This window comes from Protopterus annectens, chromosome 10.part0 (genome assembly GCF_019279795.1).
Source record: "Protopterus annectens isolate FY-2018-M chromosome 10.part0, PAN1.0, whole genome shotgun sequence".
Classification (NCBI taxonomy): domain Eukaryota; kingdom Metazoa; phylum Chordata; order Ceratodontiformes; family Protopteridae; genus Protopterus; species Protopterus annectens.
In genome coordinates this window covers 351175165-351199247 of record NC_056744.1, presented here as the reverse complement: position 1 = coordinate 351199247, position 24083 = coordinate 351175165, and the positions used below count along the sequence as shown (strand labels likewise).

The window sequence follows — 24083 nt, the reverse complement described above, 5'->3', positions numbered from 1 at the left end:
TGATAGCTCCAGACTGGCCAAGGCAGCATTGGTACCCACTGTTGAAGAGCTTGTCACAGACGAAACCGTGGCCTCTCCCATTGTGGCCTCCTCTTCTGACGCAGAACAATTACAAGATCCTGCATCCCAACCTAAAGACCTTACAGCTAACTGCCTGGAGAATACCATGACTCCTTCCCAGCGCAGCTTATCCCAGAGGGTAAAGGAGATTATTATGGAAGCTCACCGCCCTTCCACAAGGAAGGCATACTCAGCAAAATGGAAGAGATTTCTCATTTGGAACACAAAAAAAGCCTTGATGTGACAGTGATGAACATGTCACATATACTGGAATACTTAGCAGAATTGTTCCACAATGGCCTGTCTTATTCTTCCATTAAAATACATGCCTCAGCAATTTCAGCAGAATACAATGTAAATCCTCCTGTCTACTCGCATCCTCTCTTAAGACAATTTCTCAGAGGAATCAAAAACATCAATCCTCCAAGCAGACCACCTTTACCTACTTGGAACCTTAACTTTGTGCTGGAAAAACTAACACTTCCTCCATTTGAACCAGCAGCATCGGCAGATCCACAGTTTCTATCCTGGAAAACTGCATTCCTTCTGGCCATAACTTCAGCAAGAAGAGTATCTGAGTTACAAGCTTTAATGGCAGTGCAGCCATTTCTTATTTTTCATCAGGACAGAGTTTCATTAAGAACCAACCCAACCTTTATGCCAAAGGTGGTATCTAGAGTATCCTTGAACCAAGCAATTCATTTGCCTACATTCTTCCCAAATCCACAAAATAAAGGGGAGAAACTGCTACACACTCTGGATATCCACAGACAATTACGCTACTATTTGGACAGAACTAAAAGTTACAGAAAGACTGACCAACTGTTTGTAGCATATGCTGCTGGGACACAAGGCAAAGCAATTTCCAAACAGACAATCTCAAAATGGATAGGAAATTGCATTCGCTTTTGCTACTCCTTTCATGGAAAGACTGTTCCTTAGAATATTAGTCCTCATTCCACGAGAGCCACAGCCACCACTACAGCCTTCATAAGAGGGGTGGCTACCAAGGACATTTTAGAAGCTGCTACATGGAGCTCCATGCATACTTTTGCCAATCATTACAATTTACCCTTATACTCCAGATCCATTGCAGGTTTTGCTACAGCAGTCCTGCAGGGTCTCTTAACTACACCATCATTTTCTTAGTACCTCCATGCCCAGATTGGCTATGGTATTCTACCCATATGTTATGACTGCAGATGCATCCTTGAAGGACATAGTACAGTTTTGTACCTACCATAAATGTAGATGTCCGATAGGTATGCATCTGCAGTCAGGTTTACCCTCCCTCCTTCCCCTCTGTGGTATTCCTAGGGTGCTTACCCCTCTATTAGCTAGCTGGGGGATCTATTATGGTGTATTTGTTTGTGTATATATATGTATATATTTTTTGAAAATGTTTGGAATTTATTGCATTTCTCCAAATTTAGCCTTCCTAGAGGGCACCTGGCATCTGGGGCAAGAAACACTGAGGAAGATGGCGTCGGCTGATGCTTTTATACCCCAGACGCTCTGACGTCGGTGAAAGTGCGACATCAGCCAAGGCCAGACCCAGACTTTGGAATCCGGCCGACCGAAGGGCTGCCTGAGGCAGGACAACCCATATGTTATGACTGCAGATGCATACCTATCGGACATCTACATTTATGGTAGGTACAAAACTGTACTTTCTCTTTCTCCTTTTATTACCATTCTTCCTTGTTCTCCTTTCCTTATAAGGGACATACTGGTATTTATTTTCCACTGTTACGTTTCTTCCACCAGAACCTGGCCTCCTACTTTGGGGGCTCCTGACAGGTTAGGGCAAGAAAATCTGATGTAATGGCGTCGGCTGCCTTACATTATTCTAGTGACAACCTGACATCAGTCCTCCAAGCGACAGCAACCAACGCAGAAATACTAAGTCTCTGGTATTCGGGCCAGCTAAGGGCTACCCTGGCGGGGATAACCCTAATGTGATGACTGCAACAAGTGAATCCACTCTAACATCTACATTTATGGTAAGTGTACACAACTGTACTTTCAGAGCATAGCTGAGTATTCCCTTTTAGATTTCAGATGTAGTTAAAGAATGCCTTGTGATTATCTATAGCTAGGGATGCTATTTTTCTTTGTAACTAGCTTTGGAGGACTTGGCAGGATCTCTAATTTAAGCTAGAGCAGGAGTTCTTCCTCTGCTGAGCCAGTTCCCTCTTCTTGGACCTTAGTTCCTTTCTCTTGTATAACCTGTTTATACTAGGGGCCACCAAGGTGACTTGTTTTTTCAGCAAGACCTCATTTTACTGTGGTCAGGTACAGCCCTTTCTATGCAGCTCCTTAAGTGTTTGTGCAGAACATCGGTGTACACCACTGCATAGGAATCCGTATTATCTACGTTCAAAGAGGCTTTGACGCTTGTACTATCACTTAGTAGGAGGCAGTTTGTCTGTGGAAAATTCTTAAGCATTTTCTTACCAGGGAGGCCATCACACGGTTTTTATTCAAGACTTTTCCTGATACCCAGAAAAGACAGCTCCTGGCATCCTATCCTGGACCTCTCTATTCTAAATACGTTTTGGTAATCCCAAAATTCAAGATGCTAACACTTCAACAGCTGCTTCCTATGCTAGGCAAAGATGCCTGGTTGGCAACCTTAGACTTAAAGGAAGCTTACCTGCACATTGCAGTAAGGGAATCTTGCAGGAAATGCCTACGCTTCAGGGCAGGCTCCATGCACTATCCGTTCTCTGCACTTACCTTTGGCTTATCTACTGCGCCCAGGGTATTGAAGTGTCTAGCTTCAGCCATTGCATTTTGCAGGCAGGGAAATATTCAGATATGCCCATACTTGGACGATTGTCTGATTCAGGCAGAAAGCCAAGAATTGCTATTAAAACATCTGGCATTCATAAAGAAACCTCTAACCTCACGGGGTACACCATAAACGAAAAGAAATCTCACCTGGTACCCCGACAACAAATTGTATTCCAGGGAGCAAGCTTGAATACAACTTCCCAGATGGCTTTCCTCACTCCAGAGAAACAAGTTTATTTGACAACCTACTTCAAACTACTGGCCACAAAGACCCAGCTGTCTGCAAGGAAAATCCTGCAAGCCCTGGAGTTCTGGCCACTTGCATTCTACTAATTCGATATGCAAGACTGCATATGAGGAAACTACAGTAGTATCTAAAAAGCCTATGGTGTCAACATTCTCAGGACCTGGAATCAATGATTCCTATCATTCCTTCTGTAAAGACAGTTCCTTTGGTGGGCAGAGGTCTGCTACCACAAGGGGCTCCCATTCACTCTATTCCCTGCCACCAAAACCCTAACAGACGCATCAGATTATGGGTGGGGGGCAAACTTGGCAGGGCAGTACATTCAGGGCAAATGGAACCAGAGACAGATGCACCTGCATATCAACCAAAAAGAAATGTTAGCTGTACAGAATTCCCTGACAGCCTTCAAGGATCACATTCTTCCAGTACAATTATTGGTAAAGACAGACAACACCACAGTTATCTGGTACATAAATAAGCAGGGGGAAACCCACTCGTACCCTCTCTGCAGACTAGCCATTGCTCTGTGGAATCTAGCCTTGAGCTACCAAGTCCAAGCTCAATTCCTGCCAGGCAAGCTAAATTCACTGGCAGACGACCTAAGCAAAAATCTCATGGACGCACACAAGTGGAAGCTGGAACCAAAGATATTCAACTTTTTGAGAAACAAATGGGGGAATCCAGAGAGAGACTGGTTTGCCTCCCCTCAGAACTACCAATTGAACAAATTCTGCAGAAGGACTTCCCACAGAAGTGGATGTCCTGTCCTTTACCTGGGAAAGCCTCTCAGTTTATGCCTTTCCCCTCTGCCTCTCCTCTCGAAGGCTCTGCTAAAGATCAAACGGGATAAACCAAGGACAGTACTGATTGCACCAGACTGGCCACGCCAGCGTTGGTACCCCCTCATGCGCAGTATGACTGCTGGAATCATGGACCTGCCTCAAACCCCTTCCCTGCTGTCCTAGCAGGAGGGCCAGATTCTGCACCCTCCACTTCAAACCCTGAACCTTGCAGCCTGGCTAATTCCTTCAGCTCTCCAATAGCATCCCTCAGTAAGCAGGTGCTAGATGTCATTGTGGAGGCAAGGAGGCCTAGTACTAGAAAATCCTGTGCTAAAAGTGTTAAAGATATTGTTCCTGGAGCCAGACTCAGGGGATGGGCACAATGGTGCCCAGCTTACCGCATATTCTCCAGTACTTAAGAGATGCTCCACAGGGGCCTTTCCTTCTAGTCCATTAAAATTCATACTTCTGCCATTTCAGCACATTATAATACTGAACCAACCCCTCTTTGCTCACCCCTTGCTAGAGCAATTCCTCAGAGGTGCCAAAAATTTAAGACTACCCAGGAGAGCCCCTACTCCAACCTGGGACCTTAACTTTGTATTAGAAAAGCTCACTCTACCTCCTTTTGAGCCAGCAGCAACTGCAGAGTTGAAATTCCTTTGTTGGAAAACAGCCTTCCTTCTAGCCATCACTTTAGCAAGAAGAGTGTCTGAATTACAGGCCCTCATGGCAGTGGAGCCCTTCATCATCTTCCATGCAGACAGGGTGTCCCTGAGGACCAATCCTTCCTTTATACCCAAGGTGGTGTCTAGTGTGGCCCTTAATCAGTCCATTCATTTGCCTACCTTTTTCCCGAATCCACAAAACAAAGGAGAACAAATACTGCACTCTTTGGACGTGCACAGACAACTTAGATTTTATTTGAACAGGACTAAGCCGCTCAGAAAATCTGAACAGCTGCTAGTTGACTTTGCTGCAGGGGCAGAGGGAAATGCCATTTCAAAGCAAACCATTTCTAAGTGGCTAGCTCATTGCATTAATTTATGCTATAAGCCCCATGGAAAATCTACCCCACAGGGAATAAGATCACATTTCACCAGGGCTGCATCTACCTCTACAGCCTTTCTCAGAGTTGTCCCTACCAGGGACATCCTAGTAGCTGCTACCTGGAGCTCTGTACATACCTTCACCAAGCATTACCACATGCCTATTTTTTCTAAATCCAGAGCTGGTTTTGCCACTGCAGTCTTGCGGGGCCTAATAGCTAGTTCTAATGCTCTCTAACTTCCTCCTCCCTTCCTTAGCTTTGGGAATCGACCCAAATTTAATGACTGCAACAGTGAAATACGAAGAACATAGTACAGTTGTGTACACTTAACATAAATGTAGATGTTGGAGTGTATTCACTGTTGCATTCCTGGTTACCCTCCCTCCAGCCCCCTGACTTCTTTTGGCTATACTTTTCTTCTTGTTTAGTGTATTTCAGCTTTCTGGTGCATTTACTTTTTGTTGGAGGTGTAACCTAATGTATAATCGCTTCCCATTATGGGGGCAGCTGACATCTGGGGCAAAAAAAACTGATGTAATGGCGTCGGCTGCATGTTTTATACGACCTGACATCCTGGAAGAAGAAACCAACCAAGTTCTATGCACGGGGGAGATGCACGGTCCAAACCATATACCACAAAGCAACAAAAGTAGACCAGCAAGAGCAGATGCAGAGGTAAATTACAATCATTTATTGCAAACAGACCGGTTTCGGCAAATGTTGCCTTCTTCAGTGTAGGACAAAACAACAAAGTCCCATCCATCATACATTAAATATAAATTCTGAACCAATAGGCAGACAGAGGTCATAAATATTAATGAAATATTGAAATGTGGCCATAGCCCAAAAAAAGTTTTTTATAAAAACAAAGTCCTAACTAATAACAAAGTTTTAAATCCTAAAATTTCAGTGCAACATCCAGATCCCTTGAAAAACCAAAAACCAATTGAAACAAAATGTATACCAATAGACACATTTTCAAAAAATACATGTTGGAAAAGGAAATACATACAAAAGTAGATAATAAGCAAAAATGAACTGTGTGATGCCATAGGAACACCCAATGGCCTGAGATCAAATTATTTATGGTAAAGTCAGCCGTCAGACATCCAAAATAACAATCAAAACTAGAATTAGTTCATGATCAGAAATGGTGAACCACAACATCATAATACAATGCAATATTATAAACTAGCCATCCACAACAGAATGACTCAATATACTTAAGGTGCCTAGAAATATAATTATGCAGTAAACATAAATAGTCTGAAAACTATGTAGCCATAGTATAGCGTAGTACGCCAATCAAAATGTTCCAATATGTCTAGGGGGAACTGACATGTAAGGGAAAAAAATTATATATAATAATTATTCTCCATGCCATGAGAGACCACTCAAGGAACACCCAATCAATAAAAATGATAAACGCTGTACCACAGCCAAACGGAACCATCCCCGTCCAATATCTGTACAAAAAGAGGACTAGGAAACCTTAAACATAAGTTTAAGACCTGGACCTAAATTATATAATGCTAATATGGTCCCAGAAAAATATTTATTAAGACATAAAGAGCCAACTACAAGTGATCATTAAGCCCAGGAGGAAAAAGACCCCCTAGTGTGACTATCCAATATTTCTCTTTATGATCTAATAGGCCATGCCAGCCCTGTTTATGACATCTGTCACCAGTAATACAATCTATAACCATGAAACTGAATCTAGCCTGTGGATGTTTGAGAGTATGTTGGTACAAAGCACTAGTCAGTTTGTGATTCCTGATATCACTGCGATGTTCATTCATTCGAGATCTAAGGGCCCTTGAAGTTTGGCCCACATAGAATGCACCGCAATAACAAGAAGCTAGGTACACAACCCAATCACTACTACAGTTACCAAATATTTTAATGTTGAATATCTGGGTGGTATTGCGACTTGAGAATTCCTTTGATTTATTCATATAGGAACATGATCCACAGTGGCCACAGGGAAATGAGCCAAATAGCTCATCACCTTGTAATGTAGCCATATGTTTGTAATGTGATAAGTACGAACCCAATGTTTTGCCTCATTTATAAGAAAACTGACATTGTTGTCCCAAAAGTGACCTCAATTGGTCATTGGCCAATAAGATGTTCCAATGTTTGTTAATGATATTCCTGACCATATTGATATTTCTACCATAAGTGGTGACAAAACGTACGGGAGTACTAGATGTATTATTTCTCATGGATTTGTATTCTAACAGTTGTTCCCTGTTCATTTGGTTGACCCTACATCTGGCTAAGTTGATATCTTTATGGTCATAGCCCCTATTAGCAAACCTATTACCCAAATCCATGCTGGCTAATTGATATTCAACGTCCTTCGAACTGAGGCGTTTAATACGCATGAATTGTGACACTGGAATGCTTCTGATAGTGTGGCGTGGGTGCATGCTGGAAGCATGAATCAAGGTATTATATTGTGGGTACTTGCGGAACACCTTACTGGATAATGTAAAATCATGATTTCTGGAGACCGTAACATCCAAAAAGTTGATTGTGTTTTGGTCATATGTTACTGAAAATTCCAGTCCGCATATATTGCTGTTGAGATAATCAACAAATTCGTGCAAGTAACCCAAACCCGCACGCCACACTAACCAGCAGTCGTCCAAATAACGTCGCCAGATGTCCATCTCAACCTGATAGATGTTATGTGAGTTGTCATAAATCATGTACTCCTCAAAGTAAGCCATGAAAAGGTCTGCATAAATGGGAGCAAACGATGCTCCCATAGCTGTGCCTTGCAATTGCCAATAACACTGGCCTTGAAAATATAGCACATTTTTGTTGAGTACATGTTCTGACATACAAATGAGTAAGGTATTAAACCCTGGTGAATAGAGATTTGCTCTGTTAAGCCAGTATTGAAGGGATTGTAAACCTGCCCAATGTGGAATACTGGTGTATAATGCTTTTACATCTAAAGTGCACATATACCATCCTGGTTCTAACTGGGTATCTTGAATAATCTGTAAAAATTGGGTTGTGTCCTGCAGTCTTGCCCTAATCAAACCCAACAAAGGTTTAAGATATTTCGTGAGAAATGCAGATAAAGGTTCGGTAAGAGATCCTATTCCAGAGACAATAGGTCTACCAGGAGGTTTACTAAGAGATTTATGAGTCTTAGGTAAAAGATATAGAATCTGCTTAGATGGTTCAGACACCGTCAGTGATGACAAACATTTTTTGCTTATAATCCCCTCCTCAAAGGCTAACTTCAAAAAAGAATCAATTTCATCCTTGAAATTGGGTGTGGGATCTATTGACATATGCATATAACATGTTAATTGTGACAACCCTTCCTGTATGTAGTCAACTGTATTAAGAACCACCACAGCACCTCCTTTGTCAGCTGAAAGTACAGTAATCTCCTTATTATTGCGTAGTTGGTCTAAAGCCAACCTATCACCAGTTGTAAGATTACTTCCTAACATAACATGCCCGTAGTTCTCAAAATGAAGGTCCCTCAGAATAGAATCCATAAATATGGAAACATATTTGTTCATAGGTGGTTGAAAAGATGACCTACCAAACCTAAACTCATCAGATATTCCTGAACTATCCTCAGCAAAAAACAATTTTAAATTGAGAGTACGGCAAAAAGCCTGTAAATCCTGAATGATATGATATTCCTGAGAGAAAAAGGAAGGTATGTAGTTCAGTCCCTTATTCAATAAGGCTATTTGTTCCTCAGATAATACAGTACTAGACAAATTTAATACATTCTGGTTGGAAGTCTGAATGGACACTAACTCAGAAAATTGTTCAGTAGACCCTGAAACGAAACCTGTGGAGGTTCTTTTCTTGTGCTTCCTGCCCCCCGATGTCCCGTGCTCCTTCTAAAGGGATATTTCTATTACTTTTCTTTCTGTTAGGAGAACCCCTATCAGAAGTCCCCTCACTGTCAGTTACTGAGGAATCATCCCCTGAAGTACTATTAAAAGATCCATCTCTATTTTTCAAAATAGATCGAGGTCTCTTTTTGGTACGACTGGGCCCCGTCCTGACTTGATTGGTGTCGGCAAATCTGACAAGACCGACTGAAATCGAATTGTCTACCCCGTTGATAGTCCGAATAATCCCGGTGAAACTTTTTGATCTTACATTCCTTAATAATTTTCTCATGTTCCATCAGATCATGTGAAAGTTTCTTAATATTATCTTGATATTTCGGAGAAGATTCGAACTTACTGACATCCGAACATAGTGTCTTGATGTCTTGTATATTCAAATCAACCGTTCTTTCATAGTATTGTAATAAAATATTCACAAATGACATGGACCCCAACTGTAAAGCTTCCTTCCAATCCTGATTCAACTTTTCATCTGGTCTCCCCACTAAAGGTTGGAGACGTATCCTGAGTCCCCTGGGAGCCATGTTCTGAGTAGAATATGCTCGAAACAGTTTTAGATGCCAAATATTGGATCTGAGTGTTTTAAATGCCTTGGTAAGAGAATGAAAAAACATATCACAATCCACCATCAGTGGTTGTTCAGAATTATCCGGATCATTGCTTGGTGGGGTGTCAATCCCAAAAACACCTATTTCCTGCCTGCCAGCACATAATCTGGACAAAATATTGTTGAGATCCATGCTGCGAATACAGAATCGAGATGCCCACCCTATTTGAGAAAATGAACAACTGAATGTAATAGGGGCTGAGGGCCCAAAACGTACCAAAAAGTGAGGATTCCTCAGTTAAACCAAATTCCGATTTCTACTTATTCCCCCCTATAAAGGGCACAGGAAAAAATGGATCGGCAAGAAGCACTTAGTAATTCACAAACCAATTGCAAGAAGTTTCCATCCTGGAAGAAGAGAAAGCATCCAATGCAGGAATCCAAGACTTTGATATTCAGGCCGGCTTAGAGCTACCTGCATGAAGATGTCCCAAATGTAATGACTGCAACAGTGAATACACTCATCTACATTTATGGTAAGTGTACACAACTGTACTTTTCTTCTTTAGACTTCTAGCATTAAGCAGCAGTACCTTATATTTATCTAGACAGGATTTTATGTTGAGAGGTTGGTTATTTAGACACTGCGTAAAAAAGGCATTGTATGGGTGGCTAATGCCTTTGCCTGTATCTGAAAGCATTGAGAAGACTGGTGCAGACCATCACTGGCAAAGCAGCGTAGCCTGTTGACAAATATTGAATCCCTTTGGACTGATACCTAAAGCTAAGCAAGTTTTATTTTGTTTGTATTGTGGCATTGTCCTTTGAGAAGGTAGAATGTTGCTTAAGGCTAAGCTTGTTACCTCCCTGTGACACAATCTGAGAGTCATTTTTTTTTTTTTCATATAGTCCAGTGGGGAATATCTCAAATTATTCACTCCCACATAAACTATGACAGTCATACCATTACTTATGGTTGAGTGACTTGAGTAACGTGATGGATTCTGGTACCTGACAGGAAACTAACTGTAACCCGCTACTTATCCAGCCTGGTGAGGGGAACATCTGTCTCCCAGTGGAGTCACCCATGTCCAATACATTAGGTTTTGTGGAGTTGCGCCATATAGGCATATTTGTTGGGATAGTGGTGTGTTGTGGTTGTTGTTTTGCATTGTGTAAGTGGTTTCTGTTTGGGAGGCCTCTGATCTTTTGACAAGTTAGTAGGGGGAGTACCTCCGCATATGTGGGTTTGGGTCTTGACCATATTTAGTGTGGGAAGTTTGTGTGTGCAGACAACCTGTTTGCCGTTCGATTTTGCTGTTATGTGAGATACTTTCCTCCAGTTTCATAGTGTAACTGGGAGATGCAGTGGATCTGAAGTAGTTACTCCATTTGCTCTGCAACCTGTGGGTATCGGATCCGACTTCGGATCCGAGCCAGCAGCTTTCCAGGCTACAAGATCTGAGCTCCTAGCTCCTCCCCCTACCCATAATCCCCTGCTACCTGCTGTATTACCTCAGATTGTTTTTTGCCGCGGCTGAAGTAGCTATCTTTTGAAGAGCTCCTGGCTTGGTGAGATCGTTAACTTATTGAAATCCCTTTTCTCTAGCTTTTTTTTTTTTTTTTGTAAAATTATAGTTAGTGTACGTGTGTGTAGTGCCCCTGAGTTTATCTACGAGTTTGTAGTTAGTTTTTTTCTTGTAGCTAGCCTTTTTTCTCTGTGTGACACCCCTCCCCCCTTAGTGTTTGGGGGGGTGTGTGTGTGTGAGTGAGTCAAAATGGCTGAAGAGCCCAAAGCCATTTTTACGAAGTGTACTGAGTGTGGCCATAAGCTTTCACCAGCTGATGGCCACACTCAGTGCGTTTTATGCCTGGGGGTGGCCCATTTATCTTTGGCCTGCCAAATTTGTGCGGCCTTTAACCCCCGGGCGCTTAGGGATAGGAAGAATAAGCTGATCCTGGCGGGCAAGCTGCCCCAGGAATCGGCTTCTTCTTCCTCTCCCTCTCAGCCTCAGGCTGCCTTGGCAGCCCCGGTGCCTTCTGCGCCCCTTGCTCAGCCCGGGACTCAACCTCCCTCTTTGGGTTCAAGCTTGAGTGATGCTGGTGCCTCTTAGAGAAGAGGCACAAGGATAAGGAGGGACATAAATCCCATAAAAGGCGAGCTGAGACTCAACCCTTAGCCCCGCCATCTAAATTGGCCAAGTCTCCCTCTAGGGCCCCTGGATCCTCCCCCTCTCGGCTCCGTTCGCCCAGCTTTTCGCCAGAGGAGGACCAGTCTCCCTCGAGGTCGTCGAGGCGGACCTCCCGGCCCGCCTCGACGACTTCTAGATCGACCAGAAGCCTCACCGAAGCAGACATGGATCGGATGATGCGTCGATTCATACAGACCCAAATGCAGATGGGGGTGCTCTTGCCTCCCCCCCCCCCCCTCTGGGAAGGAGTGCAGCCCCCATTTTTGCTCTGATCACTCCTTCTCCGACTCGTTTTCGGGTCTCGGAGTTGTTGGATCCGGGCCCTTTCGGAACCGGGGAATTGTCGGCGCCGATAGCGCTGGTCTCTTCAACGCTGACTATACCCTCGAGCCTGTCGGATCCGAGTTCTCGGGGCCGAGGGCTGAGCGTCGGATCCGGGGTAGTTGGTGTGTCTTCAGCACCACTGGGTTCGGAGTGCACCTCTCTCTTGGCGCCGACTACATCGGCCTCGACCCCGATCCTTACCTTGGAGCCGAGGAGAATGCTTTCGGTGCCTGGCGAGAGTAGTTCTCCTTCGGCTTTTGAGGTAGTGGAGAGGGTACTGTCGAGGTCCTCCAGGTCCCCGGTCCGGGCTTCAGATCTTCCCGTACCCCCACTGCATGAGGGTCTGTCCTCCGTCATCCGACCATCGGGACAGCCTGCTCAAGCCCTCCAGCTAGTTCCCTTGGAGGAACAAGAACCCGTGGACGAGCCCTCTTCGGATAGCCCCACCGAGGAGGTCCCTCGGAAACGTAGGTGTAAAAGGAGGCACCTGGAATCCCCTGAGTCCGTTACCACTAACACGGATTTAGATGAAAGGGAAGGTTCCCCAAGGTCACCCCTGAGGATGTCTCCTTCGGAGACATCATGGAAGTGTTGCGTATTAGAGGGGGGTGGTCTGCCCAAAAACCTTCCGTGGATGAATCCGTGTTCCTGGAGGCGTTTGAGGCAGGCCCATCTACCTCCTGGGTGTCCCCTCCGGCTGACCCCCTGGTAGACTTAATTACTACCAGGGCGTGGAAGGAGCCTGACACCGTGGAGCCAATTCCTAGGCGTATAAAGTCCTTAGCCCCCCTACAGATGGGCAGTCTTGGGCCAAGGGATCTCCCGTTGATGCCATGTTGGTGGCGGCTGCCACCAAGAAAGAACTCGCACAGGAGAGTTCTTTGGTCCACCCGCCAGATAAGGAATCTCGAGCACTGGACCGCATTGGGAAGCGGATTTTTGCTTCAGCGACTTTTTCGATAAGAACGCTGAACTATATGGCACATACCATCAGGCTACAGTGAGACTTGATCAAGGAATATGCTGCAGCCCCCCCCCACCGAGTCCATGTCGGTCGGAGACGAGAATGTTTTTTCGACTCGGATGGCCACTCTAAAATCCATTTCTAACACGTCCATGCAGCTTCTCTCCCATGCAACGGAGGGAGCCGCTAGGGCCAGCGGAGCCGGGATCGTCTTGCGACGTCACACCTGGCTCCGTCTTTGACTTTGCGGATCCCTTCAAGGCGTCCTTCGCGAACGCACCCTTTGACAGATCTTTGCTTTTCGGCAAGACCATTTGCGATATGCTAGTCCAAAGCGAAAAGAACGGGAAGACGCTGTCGGAGTCCGCTTCTCTAATCCCCAACGATCCTTTTCCAGGAATCAGAGGGGACAAAAGAAGCTGTGGTTCTGCAAGTCTCAGCAATCCCATCCAGCTTTTGGACTCCTCGTCCTCTAGAGGCAGAGGAGGACAAGGTGAGCGCCGGCCCAGAGGCAGAGGGGGGGCCTCGTAACTTCGGGTCTAGAGAACCTTTCTCGGACAGACCCGTGCAACAGCCCTGAGGGCTTGCCCGACTGTCCCTCTCTGGAGGCAGTCGGGGGGGAGGTTGACGGAGCACCTGCCAAATTGGGAGTCCCTTACAACAGATCGATGGGTGCTCCGTATCATATCCAGAGGTTATTCCATTCCCTTCCTAAAAATTCCCCCAAGACCAGACGCCTCCCTGATGTACCGCCCGATCAGAGGGAGGCAGCGGCTTCAGAGGTGTCGAAGTTGCTAAGAAAAAGAGCCATCCATCCCATTCCCGCAGATCAGTCCGGATTGGGTTATTACTCCAGGTTCTTTTTGGTGCCAAAGAAAACGGGGGACCTAAGACCCATCTTAGACCTTTCCGCTCTGAACCTTTTCATTCCCAAGGAAAAATTCCAGATGGTCACCCTCCAATCCATTCTCCCCCTTCTGCGGGAGAACGACTGGATGTGTTCTATAGACCTCAAGGATGCGTACTACCACATTTTGATGGACAGACTATCCAGAAGGTTCCTCCGCGTCCGGCTGGAGGCCAGTCATTATCAGTTCTGGGTTCTTCCTTTCGGCCTCACCTCAGCCCCCAGGGTGTTCACCAAAGTCATGGCAGTGGTTGCAGCCCACCTGAGACTTCTAGGTGCGGGAAGACCTGAATGCCCTGAAGACTGGCTCCTTACCGCCACCAACAGGCATCAGCTCTGCGTGGCAAGGGATTACGCTCTGACTCTTGCCCTCAACTTAGGCATCTCAGTGAACCTGCAGAAATCCTCTCTGTGCCCCGTTCAGGCCCTGGAGTTCATAGGGGCCAGGTTGAATACCCGTATCTCTCGAGCTACCCTAACTTCGGACAGGCTGAGCAGCCTGTCATATCAGGTATTAGCCCTTCTTCAGAGTCCTGCTCCTCCGGCGGAGTTAGTCTTGAGGGCACTAGGGTCTATGGCGGCAGCGATCGGTCTCTCCCTTCACGCATGCCTGCGAAATGAGGATATTGCAGTGGACCCTGCAAGTTCAGTGGTCCCTATCACTCCACCCGTTGAACACGCCGATACCACTGAGCAGAGTTTGCATGGACTCCTTTCTCTGGTGGCTGCATGCGCGGGATCTCAGAGAAGGGAGGACCTTTGTGATCCCCCCGCCCCAAGCCATGTTGACCACAGATGCTTCTCGCCTCGGGTGGGGGGGGCATTGTTCAGGCAGATCCGTCCAAGGCACGTGAACGTCCCTATAGACCGCTTTGCATATCAATGTCCTAGAGATGAGGGCAGTGCTTTTGGCGTTGCAAGCTCTCCACGACCTTCTCCCTCTGGGGACTATTGCAATCCAGACGGAAAATATGTCAGTAGTCTGGTATATAAACAAACAGGGAGGTACCAGATCTTATCCCCTTTGTCGAGAGGCCATGAGAGTTTGGGAATGGGCGATATCCACCAACCGTTTTCTGGTAGCAACGCACATTCCAGGACGGTTCAACATATTAGCGGACAAACTGAGTCAGGTACTTGTCACTTCGTACGAGTGGTCTCTAAATCCATCTGTTGCGAAGCAGATCTTCCGCAAGTGGGATTGGCCTCGCTGCGATCTTTTTGCTTCTCCTTTAAACACAAAATGCAGCGAGTACTTCGCAATACTGCCCCCCAAAGGGGAGAATCCCAGAGACGCTCTAGTTCATGCTTGGCCTCCCGGTCTCCTTTATGCTTATCCCCCCTCCCGCTTATGACCAAGTTCGTACAGAAAGCCTGTCAGTTGGGGAGCAGAGTTATCCTCATAGCCCCATTCTGGCCTCGCCAGATCTGGTTCCCTTATCTGCGGTCTCGCAGTGTGGCTCCTCCATGGATTCTGGATCCCATTCCAGACCTGATCTCGCATCCTGCAGGTTGCCAAACCCTCAACCTGGTCAATCTCAAGCTTATGGCTTGGTTGATCCAGTTCAGTGATGGCTAGGACTCCCGGTATCTCGTCTCCTGTTAAGGCCATACTGGTCGCGGCTCATAAGCCGTCTACCAGAAAACTTTACAATAGTAAATGGAAATGTTTCTCCATCTGGGCTAAAGACAAGGGCCTGGACCCGTTTACAGTCCCTATTCTGACTATTCTGGACTTCCTGTCGCTGATCTTTCGGCAGGTAGCAAGTGCTTCTACGGTCAAAGTGCAGCTGGCGGCCATCTCCCATTTTCATGTAGGTGATGGCTTGGGGTCCTTGGCATCTGCAAAATTATGCAAAACCTTCTTGCGGGGCATCTTTCTGTTGAAGCCGCCTGTGAAAACGGTGGTGCCCCCATTGGATCTGACCTTAGTCTTACAAGCCCTGACAAGTCCACCCTTTGAGCCTGCGGCCTCAGTTCCGTTAAAGTTCTTGACGTGGAAATCGGCCTTCTTGGCTGGCTATAACTTCAGCCAAGAGGGTTTCAGAACTTCAAGCTTTGTGTATGAAAACTCCTTACATTATCTTTCACAAGGATAGAGTGTCCCTCAGGACTAAACCATCTTTCTTACCCAAGGTGGCTTCACAGTCAAATATTAATCAATCAATAAATTTACCAGTGTTCTTCCCAAACTTTCAGAACAAAGGAGAATACAAGTTGCACAAACTGGATGTACACAGACAACTACGTTTCTACTTGCACAGAACTAAAGATTTTCGCAGGTCGGACCAGTTGTTTGTATCTTTTGCAAAATCAGCCATGGGTAAAGCCATTTCCAAAGTGACCGTAGCAAATTGGATCTGTCGGTGCATTATTCATACATATCGTCAAGCCAACCAGCCCCTATTGGAATCCACGCTGATTCTACAAGATCTGTAGCCACCTCAGCAGCCTTTTGGTCTAGGGTTCCCTTGGATGACATATGTTCAGCAGCCACTTGTTCCTCTTCTCATCCGTTCATTTCTCATTATAAACTGGATATGATTTCGGGAGGCAGGGCTTCTTTTGGCTCTGGGGTGCTTTGGAATATCCTTCTGTAAAGGCCACCCAGGGTTTTTCTTGAGTAGCTGGGGACTCTGTCCCACAGGTTGCAGAGCAAATTAAGTAACTATTTCAGATAAAGAAGTTATGTACTCACCATAACGTTCCATTTGAGTAGATACTTCATTTGTCTGTAACCAACCCCCCCTGCCATCCCCCAAACCTTTTCGGGATTTTCTGGTCACCTGTAAGTCTCTTGTCAGGAGATTAGATCTGATGTATTCCTCTCTCGAGGTTATTAGTTGGGTGATGAGGCAAAAAGTCGATCTGAGGTAATACAGCAGGTAGCAGGGGATTATGGGTAGGGGGAGGAGCTAGGAGCTTGGATCTTGTAGCTTGGAAAACTGCCGGCTCTGATCCGAAGTCAGATCCGATACCCACAGGTTGCAGACAAATGAAGTACCTACTCAGATGGAACGTTATGGTGAGTACATAACTTGTTTTTAATGTCATTTCTTAGCGAGCGATTCTCCAGTTTGATTCTCTGAAGGGGTGCCTTCTGTGCAGAGTCTACATGTCCTCCTTGCGTTCGTGTGGGTTTCCTCTGGGTACTTCGGTTTCCTGCCATGTTAGAGACATGCATTTGGAGCATTTCTCCTTGGGCCTCCACTGAAAATTGGCTCATTCCAAGTCTGACTTTCCCAGTAAACCAATGTTAAAATAAATAAATAAATAAAAAGTAACTGGATCTCTCACAATAAAGTATTTCTTTGCTTCAGGAGCAAGTGCTTGTCAATATACATGTGACAGTTGCTACTTTGCCTGAGGATGCCCATGGCTATTAGGCTGGCCAGAGAGATGATGGGAAACTGCCTGTGCATGATAGCAGGCTCTTACTGTATATTTTATTAGGGAAGGGGGGGGGGATAATTTGTTAGGACTGTGCTGGTAGTATTGAGACTACAAGAGGGACCTATACTTTGTGGATGCTAAGGTTGATCAATATGACATTGCTGCTCAAGTGCACAATTGAGTTACTCCTAGAGTAGTAGAAAAGCTTGGAAGGGTTTCACAGAGTTGTTTAGGGAAAAACTGAGCTTCTAGGCTTTTTCGTCTACAAGGGCACTGATAACAGTTGCTGCGCAAAGAGCAGCACTGCACAAATGCTGGGCTTAAATACCTGTAGAGAGAGAAATTTTAAGCTAACTACCAATCAGGAAAACACACAATAAGCCTTCCAGCAGCAATCCTCAACTCAAGTTAGATCAGCACAGTACTGCCACAAGGGAGCAGAAAAGCACCTTCTTAATGTAGAATAGCTGGTTTGGAGCCCAAGTGTAACAAGATCAGTGACTTATCTGCAGGAGCCCTACAGCTAATGGATACAGTGTAATATAGTGCAATAAACTAAAAGCAGAAGTAGTCGGTACAGTTTTTTTGAAACTGCTTAACCCCTTTTGTGTGCTGCTTGGATATGCGAGGTTAACATAAACACCTACCGCCACTAGATGAATAATACTTGTACTCCTAATGTAAAATCACAGTAAAGGAGTGTCCCGATTGAAATGCTACCACAAAATTAAAGATAAGGATACCGCAGTGTGTTTTAAATGGCTTATTAAAAGTATGTTTGTATAAACGAGCCAAAAGCCACTCAGTTGTATAGAATTTATAAAGGCACTATAAGCTGATTAATAAGCCCTCCAGCCAATAAAACTACATTCAGAAATCTCAAGGGTTTCTCTAACGTGAAATGATCGAGCTACCTCACAGTGCACTAGATGGAAAATTCACTGATCTGTTTATGTAGTAAAAACAAGTGCTTTCTAGAATGTAAAAATACACTACTTTAATGCAGTAGCTGGTTAGATAATTTCGAGTAAGTAAATCAGTAGAACAGAATGAGAGGCAAAATGCACCTTTTCATTATAAGCACAGGGAAAAGCAAGTAATTCAGTGCATCAACACCATTGTAGAAAGATGGCTTGTGCTCAATTTTACAGTATGGATGGGCAGCTTAAAATCACGAGGTTAAAGAAAACAGATAATCAGATTCCCAGTGGGTGGGGAAAAACTAGCAGGGAACCACCAGCAGTGCTTTAGTTTACGCAGGCTTGAAATCTTTTCAGAAGGACTTTCCTATCATTCTTAATTACCACACTTCATTGGAACGTTCAGTGAAGAAAGAACAAAGCTCCTTGTTCTCGCTTGTTGGTGAGAGGGGCTTTGTTTCAGGCATTGAGGTCCCTGGAGAACAGATGCACTCTTCCTGCATGATTAGTGTGGCAGACAGCCCCCCCCCCCCCCCTCATGGTCTAGCTTTGGATTGTGTATTCTGGCCAGTGTCTTGGAGTTGAGGCTTTTTGGAAGTCCTGGACATGTGACAGATCTGTGCGTCCAAGGGGAAATGTTCAAGTGGAGTGAATCACTGCTGCAAGTAACACTATCGTTCCAGTACATCTGGTCAGCTTACAGGGAATCCTTCTGTCCCAGTCACCTGCAGAGTGCATTTGAGCTGTCCTTCCAACCTTGTGGACAGGTTTTAGGTTTGAAATTAGCTAATTAAGGATTTTCTTACAGGAATGCTGCATCTTTATTTCTGTTTATGTTCTCAGTGTCTTCATGATTGACAGATGCAATCTCGTGTTACTGATGTCTTGAAAATCTTTCCTAATGGCCATCAGTTCTCTTAAGATCTTCAGAGTTTCATGTCCTCCTCCTACAGGAGTTATACCTGGTCCTTTCAAAGCCTCGAGTGTCCATTGTCACTGATTCACACTTGCTCTCTAAAGTGGTTCCTGAATTGCCTAGAATCTGTTCATTTAATTTTTCTATTATCTTTGGAGATGGAAACCATAGGAGAGGCCTTCACACGCTGGGTGCCCACCAGCAGCTTGGGTGTTGATATGGAATTAGGTGCAGAAGTTCAAGACAAGTAAGGCAGTTCGTCTCATTTGCTTCAGGGAAAAGAGCTTACACTAGACAAGTAGCGTCATCTTTTGCCATGTGACTGCTGACTTCTACAGATGAATGCCATAGTCCTGTCCAGCTCCATTAGAGGATGGGCTGCCATTCCATTGTCTACTTCAAGAATAACTCATTTTGCAGACTGTTGTGGTGTAACAACTTGGTTGTTGGTGCACATCATCACCAAGTTTGGCTGTGTTAACTTGAGTCCATGAATTGGGTGTCATTTGGTGAAACTGTTTCGGGATTTGCTGTTCTGAACCTTAGGCTTTGCAATGTCTTCCACTTCTCTTCAGGTTGGGGTTCATCCTCACTGAAGATCCATTGAGGAGGGCTGTCTGTGTTGCATGGTGGGCCCCGCTGCCTTCTGCTGTTCAGTTGTAAGTAGGCCAAATGCATGCTTATTTATGGTAACGGAAATTGTGTTTGTTGATTTGCAGGAGGGTCCTTGCTGGGAGTGGGGTTGGGGGGGGGGGTGGCGACTGTTGTCCTTGAGGAACACTCTGGCTTAATTTAAGAATCGATGAGAGAGTGCCCTGTTAGATTGCCTAAGGGTGGTTTGTTTTTGTTCATGCCAGCTTAATGGTTGCTAAGGTCCACTGTTCAGAATCTGTCATTTGTGTTTGCCTTCTGCTCAGTGCATGGTATTTTGCTTTTCTTTTACAGGCTTAATGCCTCCTAAACAGCTATTGAGACGTGACCAGATGGAGAGTTCTGGATCTGCGACTGATAACTTTGACCATCTGGCAAGACCAGTCCAAGAACATGGCATGCCTTTGACAGAGCCTCGCATGATGTGGGGCTCTGAGCCATACCCTCATCTTGAACCCCAGCAAGCTGCATCACCACCTAGAGTGTCTGAGGAGCCAGAGGATCTAAGGTAACTTTGGTATCAAATGGCAAGTGGCAGTGCAGTAATATAATTGTGCTTCATGTTAACATTTATTGAATAAATAAGACAGGCTAAGCAGATCTGATTATCTCTTCCATGCTTTCCTCAATTGATAGGTGTTCAGATTTGACCTCAAATCAAACCACTTTCACTGTAGACTTTAGGATCTATAGATCAGGCTTTTCCTGTTACCCTTAGTGCCCCTTCTATCTCCCACATTGTCATATCTCATTTGCCGCTCATTGAGAGCTGATGCGATTCCTTGCTCAGCTAAGTTGTAGAACTTTTTTCATATATAGATGTATTTCTATAATTGTATATGTATATTTATATGTGCTGATGCGATTCTTTGGTCAGCTAAGTTGTAGAACTTTTTTCATGTATAGATGTCTTTCTATGATTGTATATTTATACGTACATGTAGTCTTTGTTATAGGACAGTTTTTCTTGCATAGTTCACCCCCCCACCCCCACCCCAAAAAAAAAAAAAACTTCCCGTGCCTTTTCTTGGTTGGGTAGGTTGGGAACTTCAGAGTAGTTCTCTAGTATTATTGTTTGACTTTTTTTTCTAGTTACTTCAGAGTACCAATTTTTTTACCTCTCCTGACAGACCATCTGGGTTAAAGAAATTTGTGGCTTGTATCCCTAAGATCTTTAAATGTGTGTATACTAGGCACTGCCAATCTGGGTGAAGACTATAGTATTTGCACTGCTTTTGGCCAGCGGGCCATCATTTAACCATGTAACAAATTTGTGCTGAAAGAACTTCAAGCCCTTGCAAGAGAACCATCCAAAGCTGTCTTCTGCTTCTGAAGCCACCCCCTCTGCTAAAAAGCCTTCATACAGACTCAAAGGGGAGAAGAGTGGTAAAAAGCCCAGAGAAAATGGCAGCAAATCAAGGATGTATTCTCCCAACTGCTTCTTCTTGTCAGTGGCTGCTTTGAGTCTGTCAACTAAGCAGTTTAAAGCTTTAGCCCATTCTCCTCCTTCGGATCCGATAGTTATAAAATGTTAAACTCCTCCCTTGCTGGACCAGAGATTTTTGCCTGAGCCAAGTCTCCCCTTTCTTGCTGGAGACCAGATCACAGATCTTAAAGACCTCCCTCCACTTTTGTCTTCCATCAGAACAGTCCAGTGTGCCAGAAGCCTGACAGAAGCAGATATGGCTAGGATGATAAATTTCCTGAGGAACTTGAGTTGGGGGAGGTCTCTTGGCTCTGACTCGTGTAAGACCTGTGAGCTCCAGCCTTTCACCACCTGCATAGTGTTGCCTGAACCCTAATCTGCTTTCCAGGTCCAGGAATTTTGGATCCAAAATTCTGCCAGAAATTGTTTTCTTTTAATCTGAAGTCTTGGTCAGCTTCTACTTTGGCTATATGGCTAATTCAAAATACTTGAGCTGAAGCATTGACACTGGTTTTGGGTGTTGGGGGCCTTCTCTGAAGTTAGAGGAGCATTCCATTCTTCTCAGAGCTTCTGAGTTAAATGGTTAAGCTCCAACAGCTGTCTCTGAGAAAGGTGTAATCTGTTCCTGGGATCAGATGAGCTCTTTGGTCCGCTCCTTTTTGGTGGTTGCGTTGGCTCCTACTGGGGTTTTATAGGGTTTCTTTTTGGCTTCTTCCAAGGCGGTTAAGATGGTTCTCTCCTTTTCTAGTGAGACCACCTCCCATACTTTCTCATCTTCACCCATCCCCCAGTGAAAGGCTTTTGGTCTTGATCTTGCTTCTCTTATCCCATCAGGACAGCTGGTTCTTCAGAGCCCTGATGTGGCTCAGTCTGGATTTCCTCCCCCAGTTTTCTCGGTCCTCACTGGAATGTCCCACTGCAAAGGCTCAGAAAAGTGTGTAAGAGGAGGCACATCAACTCTCCACAGGAGTAACTTACTGAAGACACTGATTTTGATGTAGAAGGGTCCCACAGATCACCAATTGAGGACATTTCATTCAGGGAGATCTTGAAGATTTAGCTAGAAAGGCGGTTGGACATCCAAAGCCCCTTTTCAAGAGGAATCCATGTTTCTAAAGCCTTTCAGGTTCAGCTCAGCTACTTCTTGGGTGGTCCCTCTTGCCAGTGAAATGGTGGATTTAATCTCAGTGGGTATGGAAGGAGCTGAATGTGGCAGAACCTTTTCTGTGCAAGCCTGGTAAGTTTATTGTTGCAACGAAATATCTCCAGCAATTGGAGCAAGGACCCAGCAGTGGATGTTATGGTAGTAGCAGCAGATGTCAAAAAGTAGCTGGCCAAAGAGCTCACATGTTCATCCACCTAACCGGGAGTCTAGGACATTGGACATGTTTGGGAAGTGAGGTTGCACTTCAGCTGCCTTTACTTTGAGGCTGCTAAATTATCTGGCACACATGACAAGATTTCAGAGACATTTGATTAAGGTGCTCTGCAAGCTTTTCTCTGGGTCCATCTCAGCAAAGGCCAAGAAATCCATGGACTCGCAGATTGCCTTCCTGCAATCCCCTGTCTAATACCTCCGTGAGTCTGATCATCGAAGCAACCAAAGGTATCTTGAGAGTTGCAGGTACAGGCATTACCATAAGGAGACATGCTTGGATGCATTTGTGTATCCTTGCAGAGCCTTTCAACATGTCCTTTGTAAATGCTTCTTTTGATGATTTGACTCTTTGGGTCAAAAGTCAAGTATGCACTCTGTAGAAGTGAGCAAATGGGAAAACCTTTTCTGCCTTGGGGCTACTGTTTTCTACTGTCCAAAGGCCCTTCTCTAGAACCAGAAGTGAGGTAAGAAGATGGTTCTGGAAATCTCAAGGGTTATCACCAGATACACCAGGAGTTAGGTCCCTCTGGGACAGAGGGGAAGTTTTAATGGCAGGCATCACCCAAAAGGCAGATGAGGCAGACAGAATCATGGCTTCAAGGGGGTACATTCTCACAGGCGTTATCAGGTCTCCTAAACAGTTGCCCAATGTCATGTTCTGGAAACAGTTATGGGGCACTTTTCTGCATCCAAAAGCCTGGACATCCATCACCGAAGATGTCTGGGTACAGAGGGATATAATCAGAGGCTACTCCAGTCCAATTCTTTTCTTCCCTCAGATTCCAAAGAAACTCCCCAATGTTCCACCCTTTCAAAGAAGAGCAGCTGCTGTAGAAATAAAAAAAGCTGCTAGACCAAGCAAATCATCCAGGAGGTCCCACCAGACCAACATGCATATGGAATTTACTAAAGATTTTTTTTGGTGCCAAAAAAGAAAGAGTACCTCAGGCCAGTTTTGGATCTCATTCAGTTTGTCAGACCAACAGAGTTCTGGATGTTTGCTGTACAGTCCATCCCTCTGCTGAGAGTGACTGGATATGCCTCGATTTAGACCTTCAGGATGCGTACTGCCACATTTTCATGAGCAAATGATTCAGGTTTATCCACTTCATATTGGGAGCTAGTCACTTTCAGTTCAAATCTTTGCTATTTAGGCTCATTTACAGCCACTGGGTGTTCAAGTGTATGCAGTTCACTTCAGACTGTGAGGGTTCCTGTTGTTCCCTTACCTAGACGACTGGCTCATTACTGCTCTTACCAGACCTTTTCTCATTTGGGCCAGGGGCTACCTGCTCCATCTTTTCTCCCAGTTGGGCGTCACAGTAAATCTAGACAAATCTCAGTTTCTTGTAGTGTGTAATTCATAGGTGCCTGTTTCACAATCCAGATTACAAGGCTGCCAGAGAACAGGTTATCCACCCTACATAACCAGCCAGACTGATTCTCCAGCTTCTGTGATCAATGGTGGCATCCTACACTGTTGTTTCTCTAACTATATAGAACATAAGAACTCTGCTGTGGACACTTACAGTACAGTGGTCCATCAGGTACCATTCAGTAAGTTTTCGGATTATTTTGGTAAACATTTGCAGAAAATGTAAGGTGGTAGTTTCAAGGCCATCTTTTTCTT

At 45.0% G+C, this 24083-nt stretch overlaps 1 protein-coding gene across 1 annotated transcript in view; it reads left to right on the top strand.

Annotated features, from left to right (window-relative positions):
• Positions 1–24083, top strand: part of PRRC2C (proline rich coiled-coil 2C) — a 2776386-nt gene that overhangs the window by 1402469 nt on the left and 1349834 nt on the right. The window contains exon 13 of the mRNA XM_044086759.1: positions 19944–20157. Within this exon, the coding sequence (XP_043942694.1) occupies positions 19944–20157 (214 nt within the window). The remainder of the gene's footprint in view (positions 1–19943; positions 20158–24083) is intronic.